Genomic DNA, 13,778 nt, shown 5'->3' with positions numbered 1-13,778 from the left:
CACAACTGAGCAAGAGGACAAGTACATTAGGGTGTCTAGTTTGAGAAACAGATGCCTCAGGTCCTCAACTGGCAGCTTCATTTAATAATACCCACAAAACACCAGTCTCAACATCATCAATGAAGAGGCGACTCCGGGATGCTGGCCTTCTAGGCAGAGTCTCTCTGTCCAGTGTCTGTGTCCATCTTAATCTTTTCTTTTTATTGGCCAGTCTGAGATATGACTTTTTCTTCGCAACTCTGCTTTTGGAACACAGGAGTGATGGTTGCTGATAATGGGCCACTGTACGCCTATGTAGGTATTCCATTTTTAAAAATCAGCAGTTTCCAGCTACAATAGTCATTTACAACATTAACAATGCCTACACTGTATTTCTGATCAAATTGATGTTATCTTTTAATGGACCAAAAAATTAGCTTTCTTTCAAAAACAAGGAAATTTCTAAGTGACCCCAAACTTTTGAACGAATGTGTACATTATCAAGCATTTCACACATATCCAGATACTGACTGTTAGCACTTGATGGTCTATAGCGGTTTCCCACCAGAATGGGCATTAGGTGAGGCAGATGAACCTGTAGCCATACTACTTCAACAGTATTTAACATGAGATCCTCTCTCAGCTTTACAGGAATGTGGTTCTATCATGACACAAGGCGAGACCCAGATGCAGACACAGAAGGCAGATGGTTGGAGTCTTACAGTGTTTATTCATCCAAAAGGAGTAGGCAAGAGAATGGTTGTGGACAGGCAAAAGGTGAAAACCAGATCAGAGTCCAGGAGGTACAGAGCGGCAGACAGACTCGTGGTCAAGGCAGGCAGAATCTGACCAGGCAGGCGGCTACCGAGTCCAGAAACAGGCAAGGGTCAAAACCGGGAAGACTAGAAAAAGGAGAATAGCAAACAGCAGGAAAACAGGAAAAACACTGATTGACTTGGAACATGCAAGACAAACTGGCACAGAGAGACAGGAAACATAAGGCTAAATACACTGGGGAAAACAAGCGACACCTGGAGGGGGTGGAGACAATAACGAGGACAGGTGAAACAGATCAGGATGTGACAGGTTCTGAATATAAATGGAAACATCTCCACCTTTGGAATTTATGTATTTTCTGTAGATGTGATAAACATGTATTGCTACCTATATACCATCAAAGATATTATGTATGTGAGTTTCTGAGAATATGAATGTAATCTGTTACTAGCAAATTAGGGAGTTATGGGTTAGGGAGACATGGGTTAGGGTGATGTCCTCTATGACTTTTAGTGCTGCTGAGACCTCTTAGGACTATTCTTTCTATGTCAACAGTCAATGCGTAGTTGACATACAGTGCATTCGGAAAGTATTCTGAAAAACCAAACTAAAATATCACATTTACATAAGTATTCTGACCCTTTACTCAGCACTTTGTTGAAGCACCTTTCGCAGCGATTACAGCCTTGAGTCATCTTGGGTATGACGCTGCAAGCTTGGCACACCTGTATTTGGGGAGTTTCCCCCAATTATTCTCTGCAGATCCTCTCAAGCTCTGTCAGGTTGGATGGGGAGCATCGCTGCACAGCCATTTTCAGGTCTCTCCAGAGATGTTTGATCGGGTTCAAGTCCGGGCTCTGGCTGGGCCACTCAAGGACATTCAGAGACTTATCCCAGATCTACTCCTGCGTTGTCTTGGCTGTGTGCTTCGGGTCCTTGTCCTGTTGGAAGGTGAACCTTCACCCCAGTCTGAGGTCCTGAGCACTCTGAAGCAGGTTTTCATCAAGGATCTCCCATTTCCACAGAGGAACTCGGGAGCTCTGTCAGAGTGACCAATGGGTTCTTGGTCACCTCCCTGACCAAGGTCCTTCTCCCCGATTGCTCAGTTTGGCCAGGCGGCCAGCTCTAGGAAGAGTATTGGGGGTTCCATACTTCTTCCATTTAAGAATAATGGAGGCCACTGTGTTCTTGGGGACCTTCAATGCTGCATAGATGTTTTGGTACTCTTCCCCAAATGTGTGCCTCGACACAATCCTGTCTCAGAGCTCTACAGACAATTCTTTCGACCTCATAGCTTGGTTTTTGCTCTGACATGCACTGTCAACTGTGGGACCTTGTATAGACAGGTGTGTGGCTTTCCAAATCATGTCCAATCAATTTAATATTCGACAGGTGGACTCCAATCAAGTTGTTGAACCATCTCAAGGATGATCAATGGAAACAGGATGCACCTGAGCTCAATTTCAAGTCTCATAGAAAAGGGTCTGAATGCTTATGTAAATAAGGTATTTCTGTTTTTTTATTTGATAAATGATCAACATTTTCTAAAAACCTGTTTTCGCTTTGTCGTAATGGTGTATTGTGTGTAGATTGGTGAGGAAACAAATGTATTTAAGCCAATTAAGAATAAGGGTGTAATGTAACAAAATGTAGAAAGGGGAAAAGGTTCTGAATACATTTCCGAATGCCCTGTAGAGCAACAGACCGTATGCCAATAACAGTCAAATTATATTACTACAAGAAGTTCTGTAACTTCTAAGATGATTACCCTTATCTTAAATCAATAAGAATAAATTGAGAAATTACAGTCATTTTGTGTGAGATGCCACGAAATCGGCTGTACAATTGGAGAAAATATGTGATGTCAGCAAAACTGTCTTTACAAAAAGCATTTGTGCCAAAATGACTGCTGGCCCTGGATGGCTAGTCATTCACCAACACAGGACCCATAAGCCCCTCATACACAGTACAATACTGCTCCTAATAATCTGTGCTGACTAAAACAACATGATGAAAGAAAGTAAGGTGCAGATATTTGGCCCTGTGCCAGCCTGTAATATCCTCTTGATTCTAGTTCAGTGTCTGTTCCTGTTCCTACGTGGAGGTGCTTGTGCAGTGCTGGGAAACCCCAGATCCCAGCCAGAGACAGACTCACTGCTGCTGTATCAAAGTGTATGGCTGTATCCCAAATGACACCCTATTTCCAATAATAGTAGACTACTTTTAACCAGGGCCCATAGGGTAGTGCACAAGGGGAATAGGTGTCAATTTGGTATGCAGACAAAGTGTATAATACTGCTCAGATCCAAACTTCCCTACCTGCCAGGTGTCAGCTTGTGACTCCACAGTAAAATGATGAATTTTTTCCATGCTGGTAATGGCAATGTCAGTAAGCTCTATAAAAATTTAGCATGAATGAAGGCTTGATTAGGTTTGTCATCTATCTACTCATGGTTCATCTCTGCTATGTATTCCCCACAAGGCGAATTAATCATCATATTGAGCGTAGTTTAAATAAATTCAATACATGATTTAACAATGGTCTCTCTATATTAGAGAAATATGATCAAATGCTGTTATGGCTGCATCATCACAAGCAGCCCAATTCTGATATTTTTTCCACTAATTGGTCTTTTGACCAATCACATCAGATCTATTTCAGGGCTGATCTGATTTGTCAAAAGACCAATTAACTGAAAAAACATCAGAATTGGGCTGCCTGTGTGAAGGCTGCCTATTTGGACCAAAATATGACACAATACCAAAAGGCCTGTTCTATGCTCTTATTTCAAATCTTGGCTTCAGATGCTGAAGTCCACCGCATTTGTGGAATTCTTACTGGAGAAAGCGATAAGGACAAACTATTCTGTTAGTCAGAGAAAGGGGCCCTTTAAGGTCCCATGCATCTGTGTCCACACATACTTACACCCGCACTGACATTTTCTCAGCAGTATGAGGTTACATACTGAAAAAGAGACTTCTGCATCGCCTAACTGCTTTTTGTTGCTTTGAGGACAAACAAGCGTCTTTACTCTGGTGTCTGGTCCCAATCAGCACTGATGTCAAAAGTCCACCAAAAAGGGCAGCGTTCACTGAATTAGAATGGACAACAACCAGTATTTTTAGAAGACCTATGATTCATTCACATTTTTTTGAATGACCTCTAACCTGCTAAGTTTTTCCTGATATTTAAAAAAATGAGTACAGAGAGCAGAGTGTGTTAAAGTACATCACCAGGATTACAAGTGTTCCGGAGCAGGAGACGCAACTGACAAGCTAGCCTGGTCACGGCCTAGACAGGGTCGCAAGGGGCCTGGAGAAGATTACGAACCCTACACTAACCATAAAGCTACACAGAAAAGGTCCTTCTAATACTAGTAATATTTATGCTAAAATGTATTTCGCAATAGCTCATATTCTAGTTATCTTCACATGGGCTCAGCGGAACTACAATGATCAACATTCTCTGGATGATACCTTGGCAACCACAGCACAGTGAGGGCAGACTGACACATTTCCCTGTTAAACCATTAAGGTCATGAGTACACATTATTTTAAAATAATATCTTACAGGTCACAGGGAAGTCTGTTTTGAGCAGCATCAGCAGAATTTCTAGCTGCAGGATGATCGAGTATACTTAATATATACTGACTGATGTTCCCGTGAATGAAGGTTATGGGATCTCTGAAAAGACAGTCATTGTTCATCATCTCCTGGCTGCAAATGACTTTGTACTATTAAGAGGAAGAAAGGCTAACCACTGGACCCATGTGATAGCAGGGCCCTGAAAGAGGAGACCACTGATGCATGAGTGAAAAGCGCCTTATGTCAAACGTAATTGTCCTGGCCTGAAAAACAAGCCAGCGATGTCTGATTTGATTCCCTCCTGTTTGGCTCAAATTACTTCCTGTCTAGCTTCTGAGATGTTGCCTTGACAATGATCTTCTGGGTAGGTCTTGGGATGCTTTAAAGCCCCCACCCAGTCCACCCAAGACTAGGATTTAATGACCCATCATTTTCCTGTCTTTTGTTTTCTCTGCTTCTTTTCACAGCCAACAAACAATGCAAAAAAATACTTTACAACAAAATGCTGCAACAAAAAGCACTACAGAAGCAAATGATTCACAATCCACCATAATATGGTACAACCATATCAAACCACTGACATTAGTGACCTGTTTGCAATTCAGAATTACAAAGAGTCATGTATGTCACAGTCCAAAGGATGTCTAAAGTGGACACCTGTCACACAGCCTGACCTTGTATGTGGATGCTTCCCAAATGGCCCAATGGGCCTTAGTCAAATGTAGAGCACGACATAGGGAATAGGGTGCCATTTGGGAAGCAATCACAGTTTCTTCTGACTGAGTGTGCTATCTGACCAATCACCTCCAGCCATGTTTTTCAGATAGTCAGCCTCGCTGGTCTGGGACGAAGACATCTCTCTCAGAGACAGATAGTCAGCCTTGCTAGTCTGGGAGGAAGAATTCTCTCTCAGAGACAGGTAGTCAGCCTTGCTGGTCTGGGAGGAAGACATCTCTCTCAGAGAACAGATAGTCAGCCTCGCTGGTCTGGGAGGACGACATCTCTCTCAGAGAACAGATAGTCAGCCTCACTGGTCTGGGAGGAAGACATCTCTCTCAGAGAACAGATAGTCAGCCTCACTGGTCTGGGAGGAAGACCTCTCTCTCAGAGAACAGATAGTCAGCCTCGCTGGTCTGTGAGGAAGACATCTCTCTCAGAGAACAGATAGTCAGCCTCTCTGGTCTGGGGGGAAGACATCTCTCTCAGAGAACAGATAGTCAGCCTCGCTGGTCTGGGAGGACGACATCTCTCTCAGAGAACAGATAGTCAGCCTCACTGGTCTGGGAGGAAGACATCTCTCTCAGAGTACAGATAGTCAGCCTCGCTGGTCTGTGAGGAAGACATCTCTCTCAGAGAACAGATAGTCAGCCTCTCTGGTCTGGGGGGAAGACATCTCTCTCAGAGAACAGATAGTCAGCCTCTCTGGTCTGGGAGGAAGACCTCTCTCTCAGAGAACATGTCAATCCTCAAGAATGTAGATCTTTCGCTACCCACAACTAAATACCATTTTTCCTCTCTGTCACTTTGCTTTTTTCCTCTCTCTCTCTCTCTCTCTCTCTCTCTCTCTCTCTCTCTCTCTCTCTCTCTCTCTCTCTCTCTCTCTCTCTCTCTCTCTCTCTCTCTCTCTCTCTCTCTCTCTCTCTCTCTCTCTCCCTCTCATCGCAAGGATCTTTGAAGTAAATAGTGAAAGGAACCCGGACTGTAGCAAATTACCTGAGGACTGAAACATTTTTGACATAAGTCCTGAGAGATGGGGCGAGCCACTTTTCCTGGCGGTCCCTTTGGGCGCATTTAATCTGGGGCTGTGGAAGACAGCGGCGCTGACAGAGTGACGGGACAGCTGGACACGCTTCCAGGGCAGCAGTGACGGACACAGTCAGAGACCGGACCACGGCAACTGCAGACAGAGCCCAGACAGGAGCAGGGCCACACAGCCCAGACAGGAGCAGGACCACACAGCCCAGACAGGAGCAGGACTACACAGCCTAGAGAGGAGCAGGAACACAGCCCAGACAGGAGAAGGGACACAGCCTAGAGAGGAGCAGGAACACAGCCCAGACAGGAGCAGGAACACAGCCGAGACAGGAGAAGGGACACAGCCCAGACAGGAGCAGGAACACAGCACAGACAGGAGCAGGGACACAGCCCAGACAGGAGAAGGGACACAGCCCAGACAGGAGAAGGGACACAGCCTAGAGAGGAGCAGGAACACAGCTCAGACAGGAGCAGGAACACAGCCCAGACAGGAGAAGGGACACAGCCCAGACAGGAGCAGGAACACAGCCCAGACAGGAGAAGGGACACAGCCCAGACAGGAGAAGGGACACAGCCCAGACAGGAGAAGGGACACAGCCCAGACAGGAGAAGGGACACAGCCCAGACAGGAGCAGGGACACAGCCCAGACAGGAGAAGGGACACAGCCCAGACAGGAGAAGGGACACAGCTCAGACAGGAGAAAGGACACAGCCCAGACAAGAACAGGGACACAGCCCAGACAGGAGCAGGGACACAGCCCAGACAGGAGCAGGGACACAGCCCAGACAGGAGCAGGGACACAGCCCAGACAGGAGCAGGGACACAGCCCAGACAGGAGCAGGGACACAGCCCAGACAGGAGCAGGGACACAGCCCAGACAGGAGCAGGGACACATAGCCCAGACAGGAGAAGGGACACAGCCCAGATAGGAGCAGGGACACAGCCCAGACAGGAGAAGGGACACAGCCCAGACAGGGGCAGGGACACACAGCCCAGACAGTGGTAAGGCAACACAGCCCGACAGTATTAGGGACAGACAGCCCAGACAGGGGCATGGCCACACAGTCCAGACAGATGCAGGGAAACACAGTCCAGACAGATGCAGGGACACACAGCCTAGACAGTAGTAGGGACACACAGCCCAGACAGTATTAGGGACACACAGTCCAGACAGATGCAGGGACACACAGTCCAGACAGATGCAGGGACACACAGCCCAGACAGTATTAGGGACACACAGTCCAGACAGATGCAGAGACACATAGTCCAGACATATGCAGGGACACAGCCCAGACAGTAGTAGGGACACACAGCCCCGACAGTATTAGGGACACACAGTCCAGACAGATGCAGGGACACACAGTCCAGACAGTAGTAGGGACACACAGCCCAGACAGTAGTAGGGACACACAGTCCAGACAGTATTAGGGACACACAGTCCAGACAGATGCAGGGACACACAGTCCAGACAGTAGTAGGGACACACATCCCAGACAGTATTAGGGACACACAGTCCAGACAGATGCAGGGACACACAGTCCAGACAGTAGTAGGGACACACAGCCCAGACAGTATTAGGGACACACAGTCCAGACAGATGCAGGGACACAGCCCAGACAGTAGTAGGGACACACAGTCCAGACAGTATTAGGGGGACACAGTCCAGACAGATGCAGGGACACACAGTCCAGACAGATGCAGGGACACAGCCCAGACAGTAGTAGGGGCACAACCCAGACAGAGGTAAGGCAACGCAGCCCAGATAGGAAAAGGAAAACAGCCCAAACAGGGGTAAGGTCACACAGCCCAGACGGGGGCAGGGCCACAGCCCAGCAGGGACACACAGCCCAGACAGGTACAGGGACACAGTCAGGGACACAGTCAGGGACACAGTCAGTAACAGGATCCAAGTGTTGTGTTTTCCCTTTTTATCTGTAAGAAGAAGAATCTATTATTTTCTTCAGTCTAATTTGTTACCGTCACCCTTTATCTGAAGCTAGTTAAACAACGTCTCTATATTTCTCTTTCTATGTCTCTCTCTCTATTTCTCTCTATCCAGTCAGCCCCTTTATTGTAATGCTGGAACAGGATGTTAGTTATTTTATGTCAGGTAGATAATCCATTGGTGTTGCACATAAACTGATTCGTACCTATGGAATGAGGAAACGAAAACAGAAATGTCAGTTCAATTAATTCCATTCTTGGCAGCCTAATGAGGAACCTTCAATGAGTAATGCAGATCTATAAAGAACTGGCCCGCGTCCCAAATGGCACCCTTTTCCCTATATAGCCACATAGGGCTCTGTTTAAACATAGTGTACTATATATAGGGAATATGTTGCCATTTGGGATGCACACCTGGTTTACATCATAAGTTCTATTGAATGTGACTAAACCAATGGTATTCAGTTACGTGAATCCTCCTGGACATGACGTATATCTCATACCCAGCCCTCAAAACCTTCGCACAATTGGAACAATGTTGCTGGACGACACACCACCTGAAATGGAACACTGTTGCTGGACAACACACCACCTGAGATGGAACACTGTTGCTGGACAACACACCACCTGAAATGGAACATTGCTGCTGGACCACAAACCACCAGAAATGGAACACTGTTGCTGGACGACACACCACCTGAAATGGAACACTGTTGCTGGACCACACACCACCGGAAATGGAACACTGTTGCTGGACCACACACCACCGGAAATGGAACACTGTTGCTGGACCACACACCACCGGAAATAAAACACTGTTGCTGGACCACAAACCACCGGAAATGGAACACTCATGCTGGACCACACACCACCGGAAATGGAACACTGTTGCTGGACCACACACCACCGGAAATGGAACACTGTTGCTGGACCACACACCACCGGAAATGGAACACTCTTGCTGGACCACACACCACCGGAAATGGAACACTCTTGCTGGACCACACACCACCGGAAATGGAACACTGTTGCTGGACCACACACCACCGGAAATGGAACACTGTTGCTGGACCACACACCACCGGAAATGGAACACTGTTGCTGGACCACACACCACCTGAAAGGCAATAAATCAAATGCATCTATTTTATAATGTGAGACAAATTACCACAGATTTACCACAGGGCTTCCACAGAGTTACCACAGGGCTTTTCAGATAAATAAAACCCAGGGGTGGTGTGTGTGTGTGTGTGTGTGTGTGTGTGTGTGTGTGTGTGTGTGTGTGTGTGTGTGTGTGTGTGTGTGTGTGTGTGTGTGTGTGTGTGTGTGTGTGTGTGTGTGTGTGTGTGTGTGTGTGTGTGTGTGTGTGTGTGTGTGTGTGTGTGTGTGTGTGAATGATGAAAGCCTTCGACATCCAACATTTTGCTTTAGAAATGTGCCAACACCAATGTATTTACCTATGCACCAAAAAACCATGACCAAACCATGACATCTCCACACACCCTCCTCCTGTGGGTTTCCTATAAGTTTCTCCCTCCCTGGCTGTTTGGGACTAATCAGGAATGCATGGGGTACATTCATGGCTAACAAAACGATGATTACAGAGGGTAACAGGATCAGTACTAATCAGCGTACCCTGAGAAAATGCCAGAGGGATTTCAACCATTGTCAGGTCATCACTTTCCCTTTTAATTATGAGTAATGCAGAGGTAGAATATCCTCTTTAGCTTGGTGGCCGGCCCTTTCTACTAACTGTCACATGGTTCTTTGATTCAGGAATGATCAAAACCTGCAGAAAGACAGTGTGGATAATCAACCTGATGTGCCTGTCTGCCTTCTTATATCTCTGACAATGAACAATGGCCACCTCATAACTAATGGCACTGGTACAGAGAAAGCCTCTTCAATGAAGAGAGAAGGAGGAAAGGAGGGAAGGAGGTTCAGAGGGAGGGAGAAAGGGAGGGAAGGAGGGACAGAGGGAGGGAGGGAATGAGGGAGGGAATAGGGAGGGATAAATAACCATTATCCAAAGACATGTTCTATCATGTCAGAAAGTCTATTTTCTCTAGCCAAATCCCTCAGTACCTTGTACAGAAAATATTCAGGTCTTGTAATAGAGATTAGAACAGCAGATTAGGAGAAGGGTGAGCATTTATCTGAGCCTGGGAGAGACAGAGAGAAAATAATGATGCTTGTAGTATGAAGCATCTTAGGCTTATCACGGGACTGATAAAAGAGCCAGAAACAATGAAGTGCTCTATTGAACTGACAGCGTATCTTATTGCTTTCATTGTGACAGGGTCAAAGAGATGGAGAGACTTCTACCACACTACTCTGGTTCTTTGAGCTGATGGCGCATTCTGCTGGCAAGGTATTGAATAGACGCTCAAACCACATGGAATGGCTGCAGTACCCAATCAAAACGCTAGGTGGGAGTGTACAACAAATCACCTCACCTGTGCATACCCAGGCCTACATGGGAATTTCAATTTACAGAGCATTCAGGCACAGGCCGAGAATCATCCTAACCATCAGAAAAATAACGATTGAGTTATGGTTCCGTTGTACAGTTCAGTTTATTCTCTAACAATATATATATATATACATTTATACACAGTTTATGCAATTCATATTTACAAGGACTATCTAAAAAATGAAAGAGAGAGATTATGAATACTGACATGTTACAAATATGGGGAACATTTCAGAAATGATTAGGAAAATTGATCAAATGAGAAGAGCACCAAATTAATGTCAGCAGCAGCAGGGTCATGTTCAGGTTACCTCCATGATCTCCACCAGGTGGCTCTCTCCTCTTGTCAGTTTCTCTAACGTTGGTCCAGTTGAACTGTTTCATAGTCCCTCTGCACACACCTGGCTTTCTACCAGGGTCTCCAGTGTGTGGAGCTAATAAAACATTCTTGCCTTCGTACAGGCACAAGGGACCACAGAGACGTATGGGAGGCAAAGGGGACGAGAGGGGGGCTCGGGAGAGGGAGGCCGGGAGGACTTGAGAGAGGGAAGGTGGGTGAACAACCAAGTGGAGGAGAAGGGACGTTATGTAGCGACGGGGATCCGGAGCAGGATGAGGGGTTGGAGGAAATAGGTGACAGGCTGGGAGGGAAACTAAGGTGACAGGGAAACGAGGAGTATGGAGGAGGGGTGGTGAAAACCGAAGAAGAACAAGAAAGGCAAGGAGACAGTGGGGAGAGATAGTCAGGTGTCAAGGGGTACGAGTGGCCATTAAGTTGGCAGAAAGAATGGTGGGTGGTCGACAAAGTGGATTTGCGGAGACAGATACCTGCCCCCTGTTTAGAGGGACGGCATCCCTCTCTCACAGGCACCATGTCCGCCCAATGAGCCATCTCCTTACCACCTGACCTCAGATGGATGTCTGTTAATGACGAGGAGGATGCACACTGCAGCTGCTCTGTACTGGTGTTTGTGGTTGGGTACTGACTGTCTATGTAGCTCTTCAGCCCTTGGAGGAGGATGAAGCCCTTTTTCTCCAAGGGGCTGCTGCTGCTCATGAAGCCAGCCAGGTGAGATACACACTGCTGGAAGCCTCCCGTGTAGATGGCCGGGAGAGCAGACCTGGGGAATGCTGCTGTTGGGGGACTGGGGGCGCCTGCCATGGAGGCCTCACTGTGAATAACTTGCTGCACCTCCTTCGGCCCACACACAGCCTGGCAGGAACAATCTAAAAAAAAGTTCAAAGGTGGGAGAGGGAAACATTTTTCATTTGTACGGACAATTTCATGCATTGTAGATAAACCTTCGCAAACACACTTGCAGGCCTAGAGCTAATTAGATTTACCATTGCTTATGCTTCGTTTGTCTGTCCTTTTTTGAAGATATTCCACGGCCAGGTCTAGAATCTCTGCTTTCTCCAGTTTGGGGTTCTGTAAACGCTGTGAGTGGTCAAGATGAATAGAGTGAATAAACTAATAAGGAAACAGGTCAAAAAATAAACAGCCACGTAAAAGCCTTTGGATGGCGCTATAGACTCACAGACTACAACAATTAAGGCTAGATAGGATTGGATGGATTGAAAAACTCACCGAATCTAATTTGTAGTTCAGTAACAAAATCCTTAGCTCGCTAAGACTCTGATTTATTCGGTCTCGTCTTTTCTTCTCTGTAACTGGCTTTAACATCTGCATCGAGACAAGAGGGGGGAGAGAGGTGCCAATTGTAATCAAACTGATTTATTTTTGTATAGGCCTAATTTACCTTAATTTAAGTATAATAGCATACTGATGTACACACTATGTTAGCTACTGTACATGTTAGCTATCACTGCAAAGCACGAGGCTATTATTATTACATTTTACCATGCACATGACACATCTGAAAACATACCAAAATCAGGGTTAAAAAATACAAGTTCCTACTCACCCTTTTCATATTTTTGGTATTTTTTGGGCTTGAATTTCCTATTTTCTTCTTCATCATTGTGCCCATTATTTTTGAAGAAATGTCCAGATGAAAAATGGCACGTACTGGTGATATCCTTGCAGTTCGGATCACGGGTGTTGAATGAATGGGGTGCACAGTGCTACACCAGTTTATATCACAGAGGCCACACAGATTGGTGTAGAGGTGACAGTGACGTAACTGAAAACTCTGTAAATTAACTCCTACAACTTCATTGTAATTGAAATAAAATGAGATAAATTAAGATAGGGTTTATGGGTGGGAAGTTTTAATGTCATGTAGTATTGTAATAATGTAATGTGATAATGGAGCAATGTACATTTGTATAATGCACAATATTTTGTTTGATGTAATGTTTTTATCTCTGTCAGTATCCCAGGAAGAGTAGATGCTGCCTTGGCAACAGCTAATGGAGATCCTAGTAAAATACGAAATGGTAAACTAATGGGCAAATCCTCTATTTCAACGCTCTCTTGCTAAAAAAAATATATGAGGCCATATTTGTCATTAATTTCCAGTTCAATTTCGATTTTAATTGTGTATTTCTAATTCAAATTATTCTTAAAAGTAGGCTAATCTGATAAACAACCGTCATCATACGAAATACTTGTCAACAGTAGGATTAGTTTTTAGAGTTAGATTTTATCGAAAGCAAAAGAAAATCATCTAAAATAGTCAGAAATCCGAGAGCGATGGAGACAGCATGGCGATGAGTTGACACCTCTTGGATACATACTGTATGTGCTTCACAATTTGGTGACTCGCGAAGACCATAGCAAATGTTTAACACCTATGAAATCACATTTGGCTCTGTTTTCTACTGATCACGTTGTCGAATAACGAATTATTATTAGCCTATAAACTAGAGGGTTATAATAATGCTAAGCAGCAGATGCAGCAATGAAGAAAATAAAATGCTATTATGTTAATAGACACTAGTCTATTATGAAGACCCTAGTTTTTTTGTTTGAAGGGTCACAATTGTAAATTGTATTTTCTTCTGTCTACAAGTACCATTTCGTTATGTGTGCATTTGGCACCATGGAAGTGTGCCTATGGGAACAGTGAAGAAGTGACAAACAGGTGAATAGTTTTTTTTATGATGTGTGATATATCCGCACACTCCGTAAAGTGTCGATATACTTACAGGTCACGTGAGAACAGGACTGTTCCAGGAGAGAGGGTGGCGAATTCAATACACACCCCAGCATACCCCAATTAACCATAGGCATACTATCACGAACATATTTATTCAAGTCACTACAATACCCACTGGGCACAAAGTGGTTGAATAAACGT

The 13,778-nt window shown here is 45.3% G+C and overlaps 1 protein-coding gene across 1 annotated transcript; it reads right to left on the bottom strand.

The window, feature by feature from the left end:
• Window positions 1–10,924: 10,924 nt before the first annotated feature.
• On the bottom strand, window positions 10,925–12,449 carry LOC124010639. Its single transcript, XM_046323309.1, has 4 exons — window positions 12,441–12,449; window positions 12,104–12,199; window positions 11,860–11,953; window positions 10,925–11,742 (listed from the first exon to the last, which is right to left on the bottom strand). Exons 1-4 carry the CDS (start codon window positions 12,447–12,449, stop codon window positions 10,925–10,927), a joined length of 1,017 nt encoding a protein of 338 aa, XP_046179265.1.
• Between the last annotated feature and the right edge of the window lie 1,329 nt (window positions 12,450–13,778).

Source organism: Oncorhynchus gorbuscha, linkage group LG23, assembly GCF_021184085.1.
Source record: "Oncorhynchus gorbuscha isolate QuinsamMale2020 ecotype Even-year linkage group LG23, OgorEven_v1.0, whole genome shotgun sequence".
NCBI lineage: Eukaryota > Metazoa > Chordata > Actinopteri > Salmoniformes > Salmonidae > Oncorhynchus > Oncorhynchus gorbuscha.
The sequence above is the reverse complement of the archived record's forward strand: the minus strand, read 5'-3'. Positions and strand labels throughout refer to the sequence as shown.

Excerpts from the sequence above, each read along its gene's own strand:
- LOC124010639 (XM_046323309.1), bottom strand. Across the intron at positions 11,954-12,103 it reads TGAACTACAAATTAGATTCG|CGTTTACAGAACCCCAAACT; the intron begins GTGAGTTTTTCA and ends GACCACTCACAG. Across the intron at positions 11,743-11,859 it reads CAAACGAAGCATAAGCAATG|ATTGTTCCTGCCAGGCTGTG; the intron begins GTAAATCTAATT and ends ACTTTTTTTTAG.